Raw genomic sequence first — 17,493 nt, forward strand, 5'->3', positions numbered from 1 at the left:
ATCTTATGCCCACAACCAAACCCTGCATAAAGGTGTTTATAGCAGCAGCTTTATTTATAATTGCTCCAAATTGGAAGCTACCAAGATACCTTTTAATAGGTAGGTTAATTGATAAACCATGGTACATCCATATTAGTGGAAAACTATTCAGCAATAAATAGAAATGAGCTACCAAGCTGCAAAAAGATGTGGAGGAACATTAAGTGCATACTGTTAAGAGAAAGAAACCAGTCTGACTGCATCCTGTGTGATTCCAACTATATGGCATTCTGGAAAAGGCAAAACAGTAGAGACAGCGGTTGGACAGGGAAGGGAGGAGGAAGGAATGGGTGGCACACAAGGGCTATTAGAGCAGTGGAACTGTTCTGTATGGGGCTGTAGGATAGGATAACGGTGGGGACTGAACATTATGCAATTGGCAAAACTCAGAGAACTGCACAACAACACAAAGACTGATCCTAATGTAAACTTTGGGCTTTGTATGAAGCAGACACACGTTCCTGGCTGGGTCTTCCTCCCTGGAGACTTCTATCCAAGCAGCTAATATAACTCAACACCTTTCTCCCACCATAGTCAAACACTAGGTTGAGCCATATGAAGTTGCATCTTTACATGTCAAAAATGTTAGCATATTGGCAATTCCATATGGTCCAACCAAATACAGCCACACATACACAGTATGTAAAATGTAAAAAATGTAAAAAAATGGGCTTCAGTTAATAAGAGTGTATCAGTATTAGTTCATCAATTGTAACAAGTGTGCCACACCAATGCAAGCTGTCTATTATAGAGAAAACTGCATGGGGGAAAGAGCATACGGGAACCCTCTGTACTCTTTGTTCAACTTTTTGTAAACCTAAAAGTGCTTTAAGAAATAAAGTCTAATTAAAAAAATTAATTTACGGACTTACTGTTTCTACTATTTTTGTTTACAGTGTTTAATGACAGAATTTTGACAGATGGCCAAGCTGGTAGATTGGGTTTGGTCTTTGGTTATTGTGTGAATTGCATTTCCCTGAGTTCTACTTAGAGGGACCATTTTTTCCCATATTGTAGGACTTCCCAAATTTGCTTATGATAAATTGCCTGTTCCTGTCTTTTGCTTGTTTTCCCAGTTGATGGTTGACCTTTCGATTGTGGAATTGTGGGAGTTGAAACATTTCTGCTCAATCATACTTTTTTTTACACGTGGCAAATATTTTCTCACAATCTGTCATTTCTTTCTCAACTTGGATAATGATGTCTTTTGTCCCACAGAAAGCTTTAAATTTTGGAAGAGTTTGGCTTGGAAGCAGGTTTCTGAGGAGGCATGTGATCTGAGCTAGCCCTCAGTCAAAACCCATTTCTCCACCAGTTTTGTCCTTTTTGCTCCCGATTCTCCAAACTGAACCCTGTTCAGATGTGTCCATGGAGGCTCCATTTGGCCATGTTTTGAAACTGGCACAGCTTTATCTAATGGGATGAACCAGGCTAAAGAGATTAGCAAGATGTCTTGTGGATCCCACTTTTAATCAGCAGTGTTCAGGCTGTCCCTGCTCGGCTGGGGAGGGAGCTGCAGAAACGACGCTGAGGACTGGCCCCTTCATGAGTAGTGACTCTGGAGCCCCTGTTGCCACTACTGAGTTAACGGGGGTCCCAGGCTAGGGGACTCAGCATGGGCAGCCCCCAGAGCAGCTCTCTGCAGCTCAGGCTGTCTGCACCCTTCCCAAGGCCCTGAGCCTTCAGCCCCTGGGCTCACCGAGGTCAGGAGTGGGAACTGTGCTGTGGGAGGCGGCCTGGACTGCACGCTGCAAACATGGCGCTGATGAAAGTCAAATTTGACCAGAAGAAGCGGGTCAAGTTGGCCCAAGGGCTCTGGCTCATGAACTGGCTCTCTGTGCTGGCTGGCATCATCATCTTCAGCCTAGGGCTGTTCTTGAAGATCGAACTTCGGAAGAGGAGTGATGTGATGAATAATTCAGAGAGCCACTTTGTGCCCAACTCCTTGATAGGCGTGGGGGTGCTGTCCTGTGTCTTCAACTCCCTGGCTGGCAAGATCTGCTATGACGCCCTGGACCCTGCCAAGTATGCCAAGTGGAAGCCCTGGCTGAAGCCATACCTGGCGGTCTGTGTCCTCTTCAACAATGCCCTCTTCCTGGTGGCCCTCTGCTGCTTCCTAATGCGGGACTCACTCGAGGGCACCTTGGCCCATGGGCTCAAGAATGGCATGAAGTACTACAGGGACACAGACACGCCTGGCAGGTGTTTCATGAAGAAGACCATTGACATGCTGCAGATCGAATTCAAGTGCTGTGGCAACAATGGCTTTCGGGACTGGTTTGAGATTCAGTGGATCAGCAATCGCTACCTGGACTTTTCCTCCAAAGAAGTCAAAGAGTGAGTGGCCTCCAATCCTGGGGTCATGGGGACATGGAGGCTCGGTGCCTTTTCCTCCCCATTGGGTGATTTGTGTAGACACATATTACTGTGTATGTGTGGCTGTATTTGGTTGGACCATATGGAATTGCCAATATGCTAACATTTTTGACATGTAAAGATGCAACTTCATATGGCTCAACCTAGTGTTTGACTATGGTGGGAGAAAGGTGTTGAGTTATATTAGCTGCTTGGATAGAAGTCTCCAGGGAGGAAGACCCAGCCAGGAACGTGTGTCTGCTTCATACAGAAGGGATGGGACATTCGTAGATCACATATCCTGAGATGTTATTTGGCTATTTGTCTCATTCACTCCAAGTACATGATTCAGTCCCAGAAGCTTAAATTTCCTGGTGGGCTCTCCTCTTTTTCAACCTTCCAGCCCTAAGCAACCCCTTTCAGGGTGTCTGTCCTTGGACATGGGGGAAAGAGCAGAGGCCAGGGGAGTTAGGAAGTCTAGGCCATAGTTTTGGGTCTGCTGTTAATTAGCTTGTGACCTTGGATAAGGCACTTGCCACTCTGGGCTTCTTGTCCATCTTCTAAATGGAGGCCCTGGAATAGTCTTGGAGGAGACACCCTACCTCTGTCTAAAGCCTGGCATTCAGCAGGTGCTCATTAAATGCCTGCTAGTATTACCTTCTTCAATCATGATAGTGTAACATGATATTTTGCTTGTGCAAAAATAAAATCCTGAGGTGGGATGTAGGCAGGTATTGGTGAGAAAGAGAATTTCATCCTCTGTGCTAGAGATAACAGTGCATGTACAGATTCCAGCTGCTGCTCTTCTCGATAGACCCCGCCATGATGGGCCTCCTGTCATTTTCCAGAGAAAGGGGAACCTGCCCCAAGCTAGTGGCTCTTCCTCACCTCTTCTTTCTGTCCAACTACCTCCATTCCCTGGCTGAGGCGAGGGGTTCAGTTGTTCATCCAGATAGTTTTTCCTCTGAGTAAGGCTTGCAGGTCCCAGGGGACTTGCACACAGGGTGCTGGGCCCACTGTCAACAGGGCATGGTGGAGCCCGGAGAACATGAGGCCAGATGGCTAGCTTAGCTGCACCCCACATGGAAGGGTAGTCAGATTGAAGGTCACTGCTTGGGATTTTATTTTCTCTGTGAATGGGGATTACTGCTACAAATCCCTCATCAGGAGAGGCTTGTAAACCATTCTGCCCTTCCTAGGTGACAGGTTTGCAGGGACAGTACAAGGTGGCATGATTTACACAAGTTGCTCCAGGAGGCTGTGAAGCCAGAGGCACAAGCAGAATTCCTAGGGGTGAGAGAGGTGGGGCAGGATGCAGCCTTCGTGAAATGAGAAGGACTTTTCACCTTTTCCTGTCATTTTCCTCGATTGCCTTCTGCACAGTCCTTGGAGAGACTTCTAAAATCTCTCAGTAAACCCCAAGTCCCTTCTTGTCCCAGAGCCAAGAAATTCTCTGGGTTGCTTCACTCCCAAAGGTCAGCATGTCTACATTTCAGGCAAACATTAAACTTGATTGAAACTACCTCAATTCTCCATAGCAGCTTGTTTGTGTGAAACTGTCTAAATTCCATTCACTTGAAAAAGTTTCTCTGTTACACAAAAAAATATGATGACATTAAGAGAAACAAAAACAGGAAAAAGGCCAGGTTCTCATCCACAAATGGCTTTAATTTTTCCACATTTCAATTTAGTCTTGTTAACATTTACATAATAACATCGTGTAACCATGGCATAAATGTAATTAAGTGCCCCAATTTGTAATTTGGTAGTATAACATTTGCATCTGTTCAAAACAGTTGTTTTACTCCCAGCTTTACTGAGAAATTGACAACACTGTGTAAGCTTAAGGTGTACAAGGTGTTGATCTGATACATTTATATACTGCAAAATGATTGTCACTATAGCATTAGCTAACCCCTGCACCATGTCACATAATTACTATTTCTTTTTTGTGGCAAGAACATATAAGTTCTATCTCAGCAACTTTCAAGTATATAATACAGCATGATTAACTGTAATCACCATGCTGTACATAATATCCCCAGAACTTATTTATCTTATAACTGGAAGTTTGTATCCTCTGACCAACATCTTCCCTCCACCCCCACTCCCAGCCACTGGCAACCTGCATTCTAGTCTCTGGTTTTATGCACTGGGGGCTTTTATATTCCACATATAAGTGATAAACGATCATGTTTAATGGTCACATGATGTGCCACTGAATGAATGGACACACTTAGGCAGGCATTTCAGTTGTTTTTATTTACTTCCATTATAAACTGGAGTGGGGCATCTTTGGGCCTTTTTCTTCTCTGGCTCTCAGTCTCTTGTTTCTCTTACTTCCCTTAGGCTAAACTTCCAGGAAGGAAAATGTATCTGCTGGCTTCATCTTTCCACAGAGCTCGTCTCAAGACACCATTGTAGAACTGAAATGCCTTTCTCCTTTCCCAAACCTCCAGTGGCTTGACACTCCTGTGTGGCTAGCAGTATAGCTTGCTAGGTTCACTTTTGCAGAGAGAGGACCATGTCATCATTTCCCACAAACTTGCAAATTAGTGGTGGGTGGACAACACCTGTGAGCGAGGTGAGGCTCTCAGCGCTGTGACTAGAATGCGGTGGGGGTGGCTTTGCCTGAGGGCCAGAGTTAGCATAGGGCTTATCTCTTGGTGGAAAGAATTTACAGAGAAATGAATGAGAAAATGTGGAGTGGCTCTTTCCCCATCTCCCCCAGGGCGCTACTTTTCTTTTTTTCTGTTTATATTTAGACTGTTTCACTTAGGAGGAGTATTAAGTTTGCCTGACCAAGCTGGCTCCCAAAAATCCTCCCCTGAAAACTGTCAGGTGTATTTATGTTTTTGAGAGGGCATGCCCTCAGAAGTGCTACACACTTACTGTTTTCTGGCTTTTCTCAGCAGCACCCTCTGGGCTAGGATTCTGAGGCAACAGAGACAAAGAGAAGCAGGGTGGGCCCAGCAGGAGGGTAGGGCAGGCGAGGCAGCAGTATCAGCTTTCCCCAAGATCTTTTTCAAAGACATTTTTCTGTTCCTCTTTTCCTTTCTGCACCACAGTGGGATGAGGCAGCCAGAAGGCTGGGCGGACCTCCTCCCCTCCTTGACTCTGAGGATTCCAAGAGGCGAGCCCAGGAACTGGGAGCCAGTCAGAGGGTGGGAGGTGCCGGGAAAATGCGCCAGGGACGCCGGCAGGACTTTATACCCAGGGACTTACTCAGACAGAAATCTTCAAAGAAATACTGATACTGCACTTGGTTTACCAGGCGCTCTCTGTGTGTTACCCTATTTAATCGTCACCACACCCCTGCCAGGTACTTATATTGGCATTTCTCAGAGAAGAAAACTGAGGCGAGTTGCCAAGGCTCCACAGGAATCACTCCGCTAGCGTTCGGTTGGGGACCGACTCACATTGGTTATTTCCTGCCTCCTCTTCTCCCCTCGCCTGTTCATTTCCTTGTGGTTTTCCTCGTTGATTTACTGACTTGCCTACTAAACCATGTTGGTTTTTCCAGGAAAGCTTTGATGTGATGTTTTTTCAAATCAAATGTGGCTTGGCTATGGGAGAGCAGGCCAGAACACAGGGCATGTCTTAACCAAGACCCGTCAAGCCCTGGCGAGCCCTGAGCAGAGCGAGATTTGCAGCCTGCAGGACCCTCTGATAGCGACAGCTCGCCACCTGAGGGGCTCTCCCCGCCTGGCTTTGCCTTAAGAGGAGTGAGGCCTCAATCTGAGGCTGGGGCCAGGCGAGCACTGAGTGAACATGATGATGCTTCTGCCAGACACCGAGGGCTGGGCCCAGAGAGTGGGTCTCCACGAGGAGCCAGGCTGGGGGCGAGCGAGGCCCCCACCTCCCCCAAGCCAGACCCGCCTCCCCCGTGCTGACCTGGCCCTTCCTCAGGGAGCCCCAGTCTGAGGGGGCACAGCCCTGGCCTGCGGAGGCCAGCAGGGTAGCTTCCCCACTGGGGGTCAGCGAGGTGAGGCGGGAAGACGGCGGGCTGTGCAGAGCCCGCAGGACGGGGGCAGCCCGGGGCGTGTCCTGGCCTCAGCCCGCTGCAGGCCCGGCTCTCGCTTCAGACACACATGCAGTCCGGGTGGCGCAGGTCTGCGGGCGTCGGCCGGCTTAGGGACACGGCGAGTAAGTTCACGAGGAGAAACCACGGTGGGCAGGAAAGGGCCGCTGGCCGGGAACGGGAGGGGACGCACACCTCCCCGCGGGTTTAACTAGAAAAGCCCGCAGGCAGGAAAGGCCTGAGGAGCCCCCGGGGAACGAACCGAGCGGAGGGGCGGGCAACCGGCGGCTTGGGCCGGCCTGCCACCCCGTGCGTGGCTTTGCGGCCGGCCCTTGCTTCGCTCTGGGCCCATGCGCTCCTGTGGGGAACAGTCCGGCGGACCTCGGGGTCCCGCCGGCCGGCCCCACCTGGGAGGGGCTTTCCCGGAGGCCTGCGCCAGGCGCCCCCCCCAGCGACCCCCTGAAGCTCCCCGCAGCCAACGCACCTCACGCGGGTCCAGGTGCGAGGTCCCGCATCGCAGATGCAGAGCTGGACTCCAGGCCTGGCTGTCCCGCACCCACCCCCCGCCGCGGGGCCGCGGGGGGCGGCTCAGGAGGGCCCGCAGGGCAGGAGGGCACGGACAGCGTTGGAGTTTGGAGCCCCCACCAGCCGGAGAGGCCTGCTGGGCTTGGTCCTGGGGGTGGGAGGCTGCCGTCTGCCCAGGTGTGCGGGGCTGCCGGCCCCTCCAGAGGGGTGGGAGCGCCCAGCAGAAGGCCTCTCCACGCAGCCCCCCCACCCAGGGCAGCGGGTGCCCCGAGCAGGGGCTGCGAGGGAGAACTGAGCTGCTTCTGCTCCCGCCGCGCTTGGGCAGCCACTGGGCTCGAGCAGGAACTTCGGCAGCGGCCACTTCTGCCATGTGACAAATGTCTGACAGTGCCTGCCGGGCCTGCGGTGAGCTCTGCCCTCACGCACGGTCGCTGCCCTCACAGAAAGCACCCACAGCTTCTCCGCAGGGCCAGAGCCCACGCCTCCCGAGTGGCTTGCAAATGACTGTCCCCCTCAGGGTCGTGTGTGCTGCTCCACTGTCACAGCTGCGCACGCAGCACACGGGAAGGCTCGGCCCAGCCTCGGCCCGTGAGTCTGTGTTTATTGTGCACTTATTATATACCAGCCACTCTTCCAGCCTTTTTACATGATCCTCATGTCAAACAACCTTTTGCAGATGAGGAAACTGAGGCCCGGAGAGGGTCAGGAGCTTGTCCAGAGGGAAAAGCTGGGCGCAAACTCAGGCTGCCCTGCACCAGGGCCACCCCTTCCTTCTCAGGACAGCTGGCCCTGTCCCTTAAGTAGAGGTCAGGGACTGCAGAGCGTGTGGAAATACAGCCATTGCAACCAGGCGAGGATTGTTCTGGAATCAAGGAGGCCACGTTGTGCAGAGCCATCTTAAAAAAGTCTTACTTGGACCAATCTACTGAAAACAGACCACAAATGGCTTTTAAACATATTGAAAGATACTCAACTTCACTCATAATAAGAAAATGGAAATCACAACAACTCAGATACTATTTTCCTTCAGATTGGCAAAGTAAAAAATGGAACTCGTGTGGGTGCGGCTGTGAGGGGCAGGCTCTCTGGTGTGTGTCTGGTGGGGTGTGACTGCACAGCCCTGAGGGGAGGTGTATGGCAGGGATCTGGTGCCCTCACAGATGGGCCCATCCTTTGACCCGGGGATGCCTCTTCTGATAATTTACCCTCTAGAGGTAGTCACAACGTGCAAAATGATCCACGTCCCTGTTTATACTAACAGGCGATGGAAACCCCAAACATCCACCGACAGGGAGCCGGCTGGTGCCCCACAGACCATCTGTGCAATGGGAATACCACATGGCTCATTAAAAACCTGAAGAACAGTCTCCATGGACAGACATAAAAAGATCTCTAAGATACTGCTAAGAGAAAAAACAAAGGTTCAAGACAGTATGCATATAAATATTACCATTTGGGTAAAACAAACAAACTAGGCAGAGTAAGAACATTCGCAGAATGTGTATTTCCCTGTTCATGCATGAAGCCTCTCTGGAAGGACAGAGGCAGTTGGCCACAGTGGGCAGAACCTGGAGGCCAAAGGACACCAGTGAGAAGAAGCCTTTTTTTGTATTAAGAGATTTATTTAGAAGTAACCATAGACATCTTTTTTTTAAAGTATAATTTCCACTTCAATGACATTGCTGAAATGATTTCTATTTTATTTATTTTTAACTGAGGTGTAATTGATGTGTTAGTTTCAGGTGTGCAACAAAGTTTTGCTATGTGTATATATTGTGAAATGATCACCACAGTAAGTGTAGTTAACATCTGTCACTATACATACAGAATTTTTTTCTTGTGATGAAAAATTTTAAGATTTATTCTGTAACTTTCAGATATACATTTCAGTATTATTAACTATGATCTCCATGCTTTACATTACATCTTCATGACTTATTTATTTTATAACAGAAGTTTGTTCCTTTTGACTCTCTTCACCCATTGGTCTATCCCTCCCCCCAACCTCTGCTAGAACCAATTTGTGCTTCTATACATAAGTGAGATTATATGGCATTTGTCTTTCTCTGACATATTTCATTTAGCATAATGCCCTCAAATTCCAACCATGATGCTCCAAATGGCAGTATTTTCTTTTTTATGGCTGAATAATATTCCATTCTCTCTATATACCACAGTTTCTGTATCCATTCATCCATCAATGGACATTTAGGTTGTTTCCATGTCTTTGCTATTGCAAATAATACTGCAATGAACATAGGGGTACTTACAACATCTTTTTGAGTTAGTTTTTTATTTCCTTTGGATAAATACACCCAAGTGGAATTACAACTTCTATTTTAAATAATTATATGCTTTCTATTCTTGTAAAAGTCTGCTGTTATGTAATGCATTGTTCATATGTAACTTAAAACAAAGTTTTTTGACTCAAGATGACATGCATATAGTCAGGTGCACCCATCTTAAGTTGCAGCTTGATAAATTTTGACACATAAAGATGACTGGGGTCCAGGTGGCCAGACGGGGAGTTCTAGACCAGTGTTGTCTCCCAAAACATTGACATAGCAGCTGAGTTTATTTGTACTGGGGCCACCACAGTGGATATGGCTGGTTCAGGGGCTGGCACTGAGACAGTGTTTGATCAAATGGCAGCTTAATTGTTGGCTATGCCAGGAACCTGTCTCTCAAGCAGCAGGTCCTCAATGCCATTCTGGGCTTCACCCTGTCTGAGGCCATGGGGCTCCTCTGTTTGATGGTCACCCTCCTCATTCTCTTCACCATATGAGGCTCTTCAGGGGTCACCTACCCACTCTGCTGCTTCAGCTCAAGGCCATGCCTAGTGCTGGAGTTTGCTAAGCTTTACCATTAAACGTGACATTGCTCTTAAAAAAAAAAAGATGCCTGGGGAACTTCACCTAGGTCAGTCAGAACAGACCCGCACACCTGATGGAGAGGGAAAGAATTTTCACAGTAAAGGTGTCCACCCCTTTTGAATTCTGAGCCACCATTGAATGTATGTTGTGCTCTAACCATATCTGTAAATATAGAAGTGTAAAGTCATGCCAGCAGCAGCCTTCAGGTGAGTAAGGAGCTCACACTGGCTGGGGGAAGAGTTCACTGGATGGCTGAGGCCCTGGACTATACCTGCCTCAAGTCTCATCCTCTGCCTTTGCACAGCCCCTGGGCCAGAGCAGGCCTTCTGGAAACATTTCTTGAGCCAAACTGATTTGGCCAGAGGGAGCTGTGGTCCCCAGGGGCCTGTAAGGGGACATGAGTTTGGAGAGGGAGTTGGGGGCTACAGACTTGGTCATGAATGAGAGACAGAGCCTTGTCCTACAGTCACCACTTCCTGCTGCGCTTCCTACCGGCCTGACATGGGTCCAAGAAATTGCTGCATGCCAGGACCAGGCAGCACACAGAGTGGTTGGATGGATTCTGTATTCCCTATCTTCTTGCTTCTCAGTTTACCATTTGTCTCAGTTCTCTAGGACATCAGCTCCAGAAAGCAGGGCCATTGGCTCTCTGGGTCACTGCTCCATCTTCAGCACCTACAACAGTGGCTGACACATAGTAGGGGCACAGCAAACATTTAGCTAGACAGTGAATGCATGCATACATACATGAATGAATATTCTAGCTTTCAAGGTGGGGACCAGAGGAACTGGCCCCTGATGAGTAGTCTGAGAAGTCCCTCTCAAGCTGTCTTTCTTCTCCAGTCGCATCAAGAGCAATGTGGACGGGCGGTATCTGGTGGATGGCGTCCCCTTCAGCTGCTGCAACCCCAGCTCGCCACGGCCCTGCATCCAGTACCAGCTCACCAACAACTCGGCACACTACAGCTATGACCACCAGACTGAGGAGCTCAACCTGTGGGTGCGCGGCTGCAGGGCAGCCCTGCTGAGCTACTACAGTAGCCTCATGAACTCCATGGGTGCCGTCACGCTCCTTGTCTGGCTCTTTGAGGTAGGCCCTGAGCCAGATGGGGACAAAGGAAGAGGGAGCCACCTGCCCCGTTTGGCTTTAACAAGGGAAAGCCAGACCTGGAATGCGTGCTTCTCTGCCCAGAACCAGCCCTCAGCTCAGCTGTGGGTCATGTGGGCCTAGGATTGAACCCCAGCACCTCTATTTTTTTTGTTTGTTTCCTATCACTTAAAAAATATTTATTGAGGTGAAATACACAGAACATAAAATTAACCATTTTAAAATGAACAGTTCAGTGGCATTTAGTACATTCACAATGTTGTCAAATCACCACCTTTCTTTTGTTCTAAATCATTCCCATCAATCTCAAAGAAAATCTCACACCTGCCAAGCAGCATGCTCCCCACCCAGACCCTTCCAGCCCCTGGCAGCCATTAACCTGTATTCTGCCCTTGTGGACTGACCTATTCTGGATATTTCATATCTATGGAATCATGTAATATGGGACCTTTTATGTCCGGCTTCTTTCACTTTGCATGTTTTAGAGGTCCATCCTGTGCCTCCAAATTTTGAGTCTAAGGTCTTGGAAAGCTATTTAACCTCTCTGTTATGTGGAGCTGACAACAATTAGCTTTGAGACTATTGGGAGGCAACAGGAGATAATAGGTACATTGAGGTGTTGGGTAAATGGGAGCTAATTGGATTTGTGCTTCTCTTGAGATTCCAGTAGCAATTTACCTGTCAGTATAACTATTTGTAGTCCATCTTATCTCATCTCATCTGTACGGCTTAATTCCTCGCTGTAGCTACAAGGATTGGGATGTAGCAAGCCTTCATACATTCACTTATTGAAGAGTTCACCAACTCTTAGGCGGGCTCAGCACTGTCCTTGGGGCTGAATGGGAGCCCGTTTTAATGACTGGTAAACCAAGGGGGCACAGATGGCCATTCAGGGGCTCCTGCTTTTAGCAGAAAGCAGAAAATAGAGAGTCCAAAGCCAAACACACAAAACCAGAAACATCAGGTGGGGAAATTTTGTTCATCAGAGAAGACTCACTGAAATGTTTTTTTTTTTTAAGTAAATCACTCTCTTCAAACTTACAGAACCACTTCTAACTCACCACATCACCCTGGAGGGACTGTATGGACTTGGAGAAGGGGTGGGCTTCCTTAATGTTGAGGCAAACACAAACATCTTCATGGTGACTTATTGCCCATTGATTCCTTGAGGCAGAATCTTAGGAGCGAGTGAGTAGAATGAGGAGAGAATCTTACTGCTAGGTTAGAAGGTCACATTCCCTGAAAACCCATGGAAAGAATACTGAGGATGGCAGAAATCAGTGGGACACTGGGGTTCCATGGGCTGCCTCTCAGTTTACTCTTTATGACTACAGAAGAGGAGGACCAGCTCACTGGGAACGGGAGTAGGAGTGCCCCCAACTTTTAGTTAAGGCTTTCTGGTGGGCAGAGCTCTGTGATGGTCATGAGGGCGGCTGAGCTGATGACAGACTGCCCTGAGCCTTCCCTTCTGGGCTTCACAATCCAGTTAGAAGACATATAGTTCCTGAACCAAAGAGAGGACCATCACCAAGTGCAAAATTCATAGCAGAGTGGCAGGCCTCCTTTAGGAAAGCAAGAGAGAAACAGTGGGCACATGCACCCCAGGAGGACCTCCTGGAGAAGGTGTTTCCCACCATTAAAAATACCTCATTAAACTTTCAAGGGACAATAACAATAACAAACACCTAAAACTATTAGTTACTATGATTATCTACCACTGTAATTATAAAATGCTCCCAGAGCATTCATCCAACAGATGTTTACTGAGGCCCTGCCACCACTGGGTGCTGTTCTAGGGGCTGGGATACTGGGCAAACAAAACGGGTTGGGGCCACCCGTACCCTCTGGGGTGGGCTTCCTCCGTTAGCAGCTCTAGGAGTCTTACAGACTTTTCTATACCTCCTTCTACCTTTGTAAAAGGAGAATCAGAAGAGAGCAGATACGGGACTTGGGTAGAAACAAGTGACTAGCACAACACATTATTAGAAAAGTGGAACAATATTTAACATGCTGATTAACAATCAACTACATCTGACATTTCTATTTCTCCTTCCTGTGCACCAGGTCTGCGCTGTACACACACTGGTATCACAGTGTGCATAGGGGGTAGGTGACACTATCTGAAAATCAACCAGGCTTCCCAGTCACAATGCTGGTTAAGTGCTAGTGCTCGGTTTGAACACAGGCCTTTTGGCCCCAGAGTCTGTCACAAGTGTCTACTAGTGCACAAATCCAATCATCACTCATCCCCACACTAATCAGACGGAAGTAGGAGGGAACCACATATATTGTTGGTAGAAATGGGGGTGATGACTTCTGTCCAGCAAATATGTGCCAAACAATATGCTAGGAATGGGTGAGAGGTCACAGGGATAAGGATCCCAGGACTAATGCCCCCAGGACGGGTGGGACCCTAGAGGGAGAGGAGGAGAATGAGTAGCTGAGGGCTGAAGCTGCATTAACAGGTGAATGTGGAGAGGAGCAATGTTCTAGCCAAGAAAATTTCAAATGGTGAGAACTGGAAAGATAAAAGGCCTGGGTGCAGGCGGGGTGGAAAGAAGCCCTGGGTGGCCAGCAAAGGAGAATGGAGCTGAGGATGAGATCGGGGAGGAGGCCGGGATGGTGAGGTCCTCATCAACCTGGGCTCCACAGGGCCTGCCTCATTCAAACGGCCCTGGGGAGCAGGCGGTGGCTCCCATGGTTTGCAGATAGCTCCAGCCCCCAGCCACTTTTCCCAGCTCTCCTGTCTCCTCTCCCCCGACCAGGTGGCCATCACCATGGGGCTGCGCTACCTGCACACGGCACTGGAAGGCGTGACCAACCCCGAAGACCCCGAGTGTGAGAGCGAGGGCTGGCTTCTGGAAAAGAGCCTGTGGGAGACCTGCAAGGCCATTCTGGAGAGCTTGAAAAAGCTGGGCAAGAGTAACCAGGTGGAAGCTGAGGGTGCAGACGCAGGCCAGGCCCCGGAGGCTGGCTGATGGGCTCGGGATTCCCTGCCCCTCCTACACATGGAGAAGTAGTGGACGCCAAGAAATGTGGATACCCCCTCATCCAGGCTGAATCTCCCAAGGAGGATGGTCATCCTATGGAGACTCTTCCTGATGGTGGGAGTTAAAGTTTAGGATCCCTAAAAGCAATTGGCAAACATTTGAATGACTGAGGCAAAATGTGAATGAATGAGTCCCTGCCCAGGTCCCCTGTCCTAGGCTGTGCCCTCCAGACTTGGGGGGCCTCCCAGCGAATGACTTCATAGCCCATGAATTCAGTGCCACCCGAGGGCCGAGTGGCCAATCCTTTTATGAGTTTGTCGCTATGAGCTCTAAGTTGCTTCCTTCTCTATCTGAAGCATCAACGGCACAGGAGTCTGAAAAATGTATGGGCCATGCTGTCATTTTTTTGTAAATGCCAAGATGGACAGGTCAGCCATTTTATTTAGCTGTGGAAGGTGGGGGACAGTTAAACTTTCGTAAGATAATGGACTCTCCAAAGCACTGAGGGCTCAGCAGAGGAATTCTCCAAACATGGGGCAAGAGAGCTTACAGATGGGATTACTCTCCCCCACCAAAAACACAGTGGAAGACCTGCTTTTGTGTCACACTCACGGGCCCTCAGTCACTTAGCCAGGAGGGAGCCGTGGGCAGCGGCAGGCCAGTTGTTGACATGTTCCAGCAACATCCCACCCCTGACGTGCCAGGTGACCTCCTTCGGCTTGTCTGTGAAGCACTGTCAGATGGCTGTCCTTCTGTGGAAGAGGAGCAACAGTCAGCCAAGTCCACCCTTTGGAGACCTGGCCCCACCGCGGGGTGGGCTCATGAACACCCACCCAGGCGGCTGTGACAGCCTCCGTGGACAACACTAGTGGCCTACAGTGGAGGACAGAGTCCTCTGGAGCTTCTTCCTCCTTCTTTCCCCAGATGACCGTCCTGCAACAATATTTCTGCAACACCTCTGCATTTAAGAAATTTCTTTAAGGCAGCCCAGCTCAACTTCCCAAGCTAGCAACTCCAAGACGTGTTTTCACTTCCCTCAGAAAAAAGACAGAAATGAAGCTTTAGGGGAAGGAGCTTCCTCATTGTCGTCCTGTGTTCAGTGTGGAGAAAATAAGACGGCCGCTCCCTGGGGTATGTTCTGGGGTTCTACTTCTCCCAGGCTTGAGACCAGATAAAGATGTCTGGACGCTGTGAGACTCTGGTCCCAGGTTTATTGTAATTAGACTTGAGTCTCCTTGAGACCAAGGAATGACCCACATTGAAGGTGGTGAGGAACTGAGCCAGCCACCTCTGATGAGGGCCCCGGAGCTCTCTCCCCTCAGGGGTGCTGAGAAACATCACGGACGTGCTGCTCTGGGCCCACGTGTGTAACTGTGCTATTGACAGCTGTACAATAGACATTAAAAATTGTGTTGTATGAAAGTCACTTTGGTTAATGACTCTCTTAGCCTATTCAACAGGAAGCATCACAGGATCCCCAGCTGGAGCTAGTATTTGTCAAATCAAACCAAACTGGACAGCATTGTTAGTGATCAGGGGAGCTGTTTCAACAGTGTGGGTGTCACCTCCCTCCCTCTTGTTCTCTCTTATCTGCAGAAACAGTGTCTGTAATCCAAATAATCTCAACATTGTGTTAAGAGTTTGGACCAGAGTTGCATTTATTTAGTATTTGAATATGTGGAATCCCAATGTAGAGATGCAAACAAAAATTCCAAATCTTTTTTTTTCTCTGCTCTAGTCAAAACATATTTTCCCTAACAGGGGAACATGAGTCTCTATAGGGCCAGATTATAAGGCAGATTAAAGCAATCTCAGAACCTGAGAACCCCTGGGAGGGCCAAGGGCAAACCGACCCTATGAAAGCCTCACCAACTGGGTTGCAGCAGACCTCGGGTGAGCAGCATTTGGACAGGTCTCAGGTAGCCAGGTAGTTGCTGGAGAAACATGCCCATGTCTTTTGGTCATCTACCAGTTCCCAGCAAGACTCTGGTACCAGGTTCTTCCTTGCATCTAACCTCAGTGTTTCCTTGGGCCACTGTGACTTCATTTCTCTCAAAAGATTCAGCCAGTTTTTAAAGTCCTGCTGGCCTTGTCCTGCTGTAGGGTGAGAGGTGAGGACAGCACTTAGGACTTCCATTTTGAAAACACTCCAAAGTGAAGAAGTAGGTAATAGGTACTTTATCTGAACATTTAGGAAGAGACATGTCTGAGCTGAAAAGCCTCAGCTGCAGAACCCACTGCCTCTCTCAATACTTTCAAGTGCAGGACTGAGCTACCAGCAAATAAACCCTGAGTAACCTCAATAGGAGTTAATAAGATTAATTGCTTTCTCTGCGCGCATCCCTGCCCCTCCTTGTAATGCTAGGCCAGCAGGTTTGCGGCTTAGCTGGCGTGGGGGCAAGGAGACCAAGACAATTAGGGCCTCTGACCGGCCACTAGATAAAAAGATGGCTCCTGGTGGCAGTGTCACCAGCCAGCAGCACTGTGGGTCAGGAGGAAGAATGTGGGGGCATACTACAGAAGCCCAGGGAGAGAATGTCTTCCCAGTCCTCAGTAGGCAGGGGATTGAGGAAGCATCAGTCTGTAATTGCTGATGGCATATCTTGTTCTCCAAAAGAGAGGATGCGTCTAAATAGCCAAGGTAAGGAGAATGTTGTGCAAGGGTGTAAAACCCAAGTGCGAAGGATGGTCTTAGGTCATAGGGACAATGCCTAGCTGTTTACCCACGGGGAATGAAAACTGAGGTCCCACAAAAACCTGTACATCAATGTTTTTGGTGGTTTGTTCATAATCACCAAAAATTGCCCAAATATCATTGTGTTGGTGACAAAATGTCTGCACAACGGAATAGACCCAGTGACCAAAAGGAACATTGATGACTTTCAAAGGCACAGTTTTCTTACTGAGAGAAGCCAGACTCAAAAGGCTATGCACGATACATACTTACGAGACATTCTGGAAGAGACAAGGCAAAGGGACATGAAGGAATGTCCTGGGGTGACAGAATTATTCTATTTCTTGATTGAGGTGGTAGTTGAACAACTGTATGCATTTGTCAAAAGGCATAAAACTGTCTACCAAAAGGGTGACTTTTACTATCTGTAAAATGAAACTCAATAAACCTGACTTAAGCATAATAGAGAAAGCAAGGGGTATCAGAGGGGCTTAGCAAGTCCTGGAACTGATGCCTTTAGGGCCAGGGAAGGGATAAGCAAGGACCAGGGATGCGCAAAAGAAACCTTGCATTCTTAGTTGCTGCTTTCCTTTGAAGAGGATTTTGAAAAGCACAGCAGGTCTCTCCTAGGCAGACTCTCCTGCAAACACATGCTGTTGCTTTCTTCCTGTATGTGTCTCTCCTGAGCAAGTGTCTGAGGACTGTGTGAGAACAAGGACCTGGAGGTCACCACATAAGGATGAGCAGTTAAGTCTCAACCTGGAGACCCATCTTGGAGCTTGGACAGACTTTGAGTGCCTGTTTGCCCAGTGATTTCAGGTCTACAATTGTTCAGAAAGGTCACAAGCTGTCATAGTCAAAGAAGAGGAAACTTAAGCAGCTGAAATGATGATCAAGCTTTCTCTGGG

The 17,493-nt window shown here is 48.7% G+C and overlaps 1 protein-coding gene across 1 annotated transcript; it reads left to right on the forward strand.

The window, feature by feature from the left end:
- Positions 1-1,560: 1,560 nt before the first annotated feature.
- PRPH2 (peripherin 2) lies at positions 1,561-16,182 on the forward strand. The gene is made up of 3 exons (XM_017657063.3): positions 1,561-2,376; positions 10,657-10,903; positions 13,687-16,182. Exons 1-3 carry the CDS (start codon positions 1,796-1,798, stop codon positions 13,897-13,899), a joined length of 1,041 nt encoding a protein of 346 aa, XP_017512552.2. The 5' UTR covers positions 1,561-1,795; the 3' UTR covers positions 13,900-16,182.
- Positions 16,183-17,493: the final 1,311 nt, after the last annotated feature.

The sequence above is a fragment of the Manis javanica genome, chromosome 16, assembly GCF_040802235.1.
Source record: "Manis javanica isolate MJ-LG chromosome 16, MJ_LKY, whole genome shotgun sequence".
NCBI lineage: Eukaryota > Metazoa > Chordata > Mammalia > Pholidota > Manidae > Manis > Manis javanica.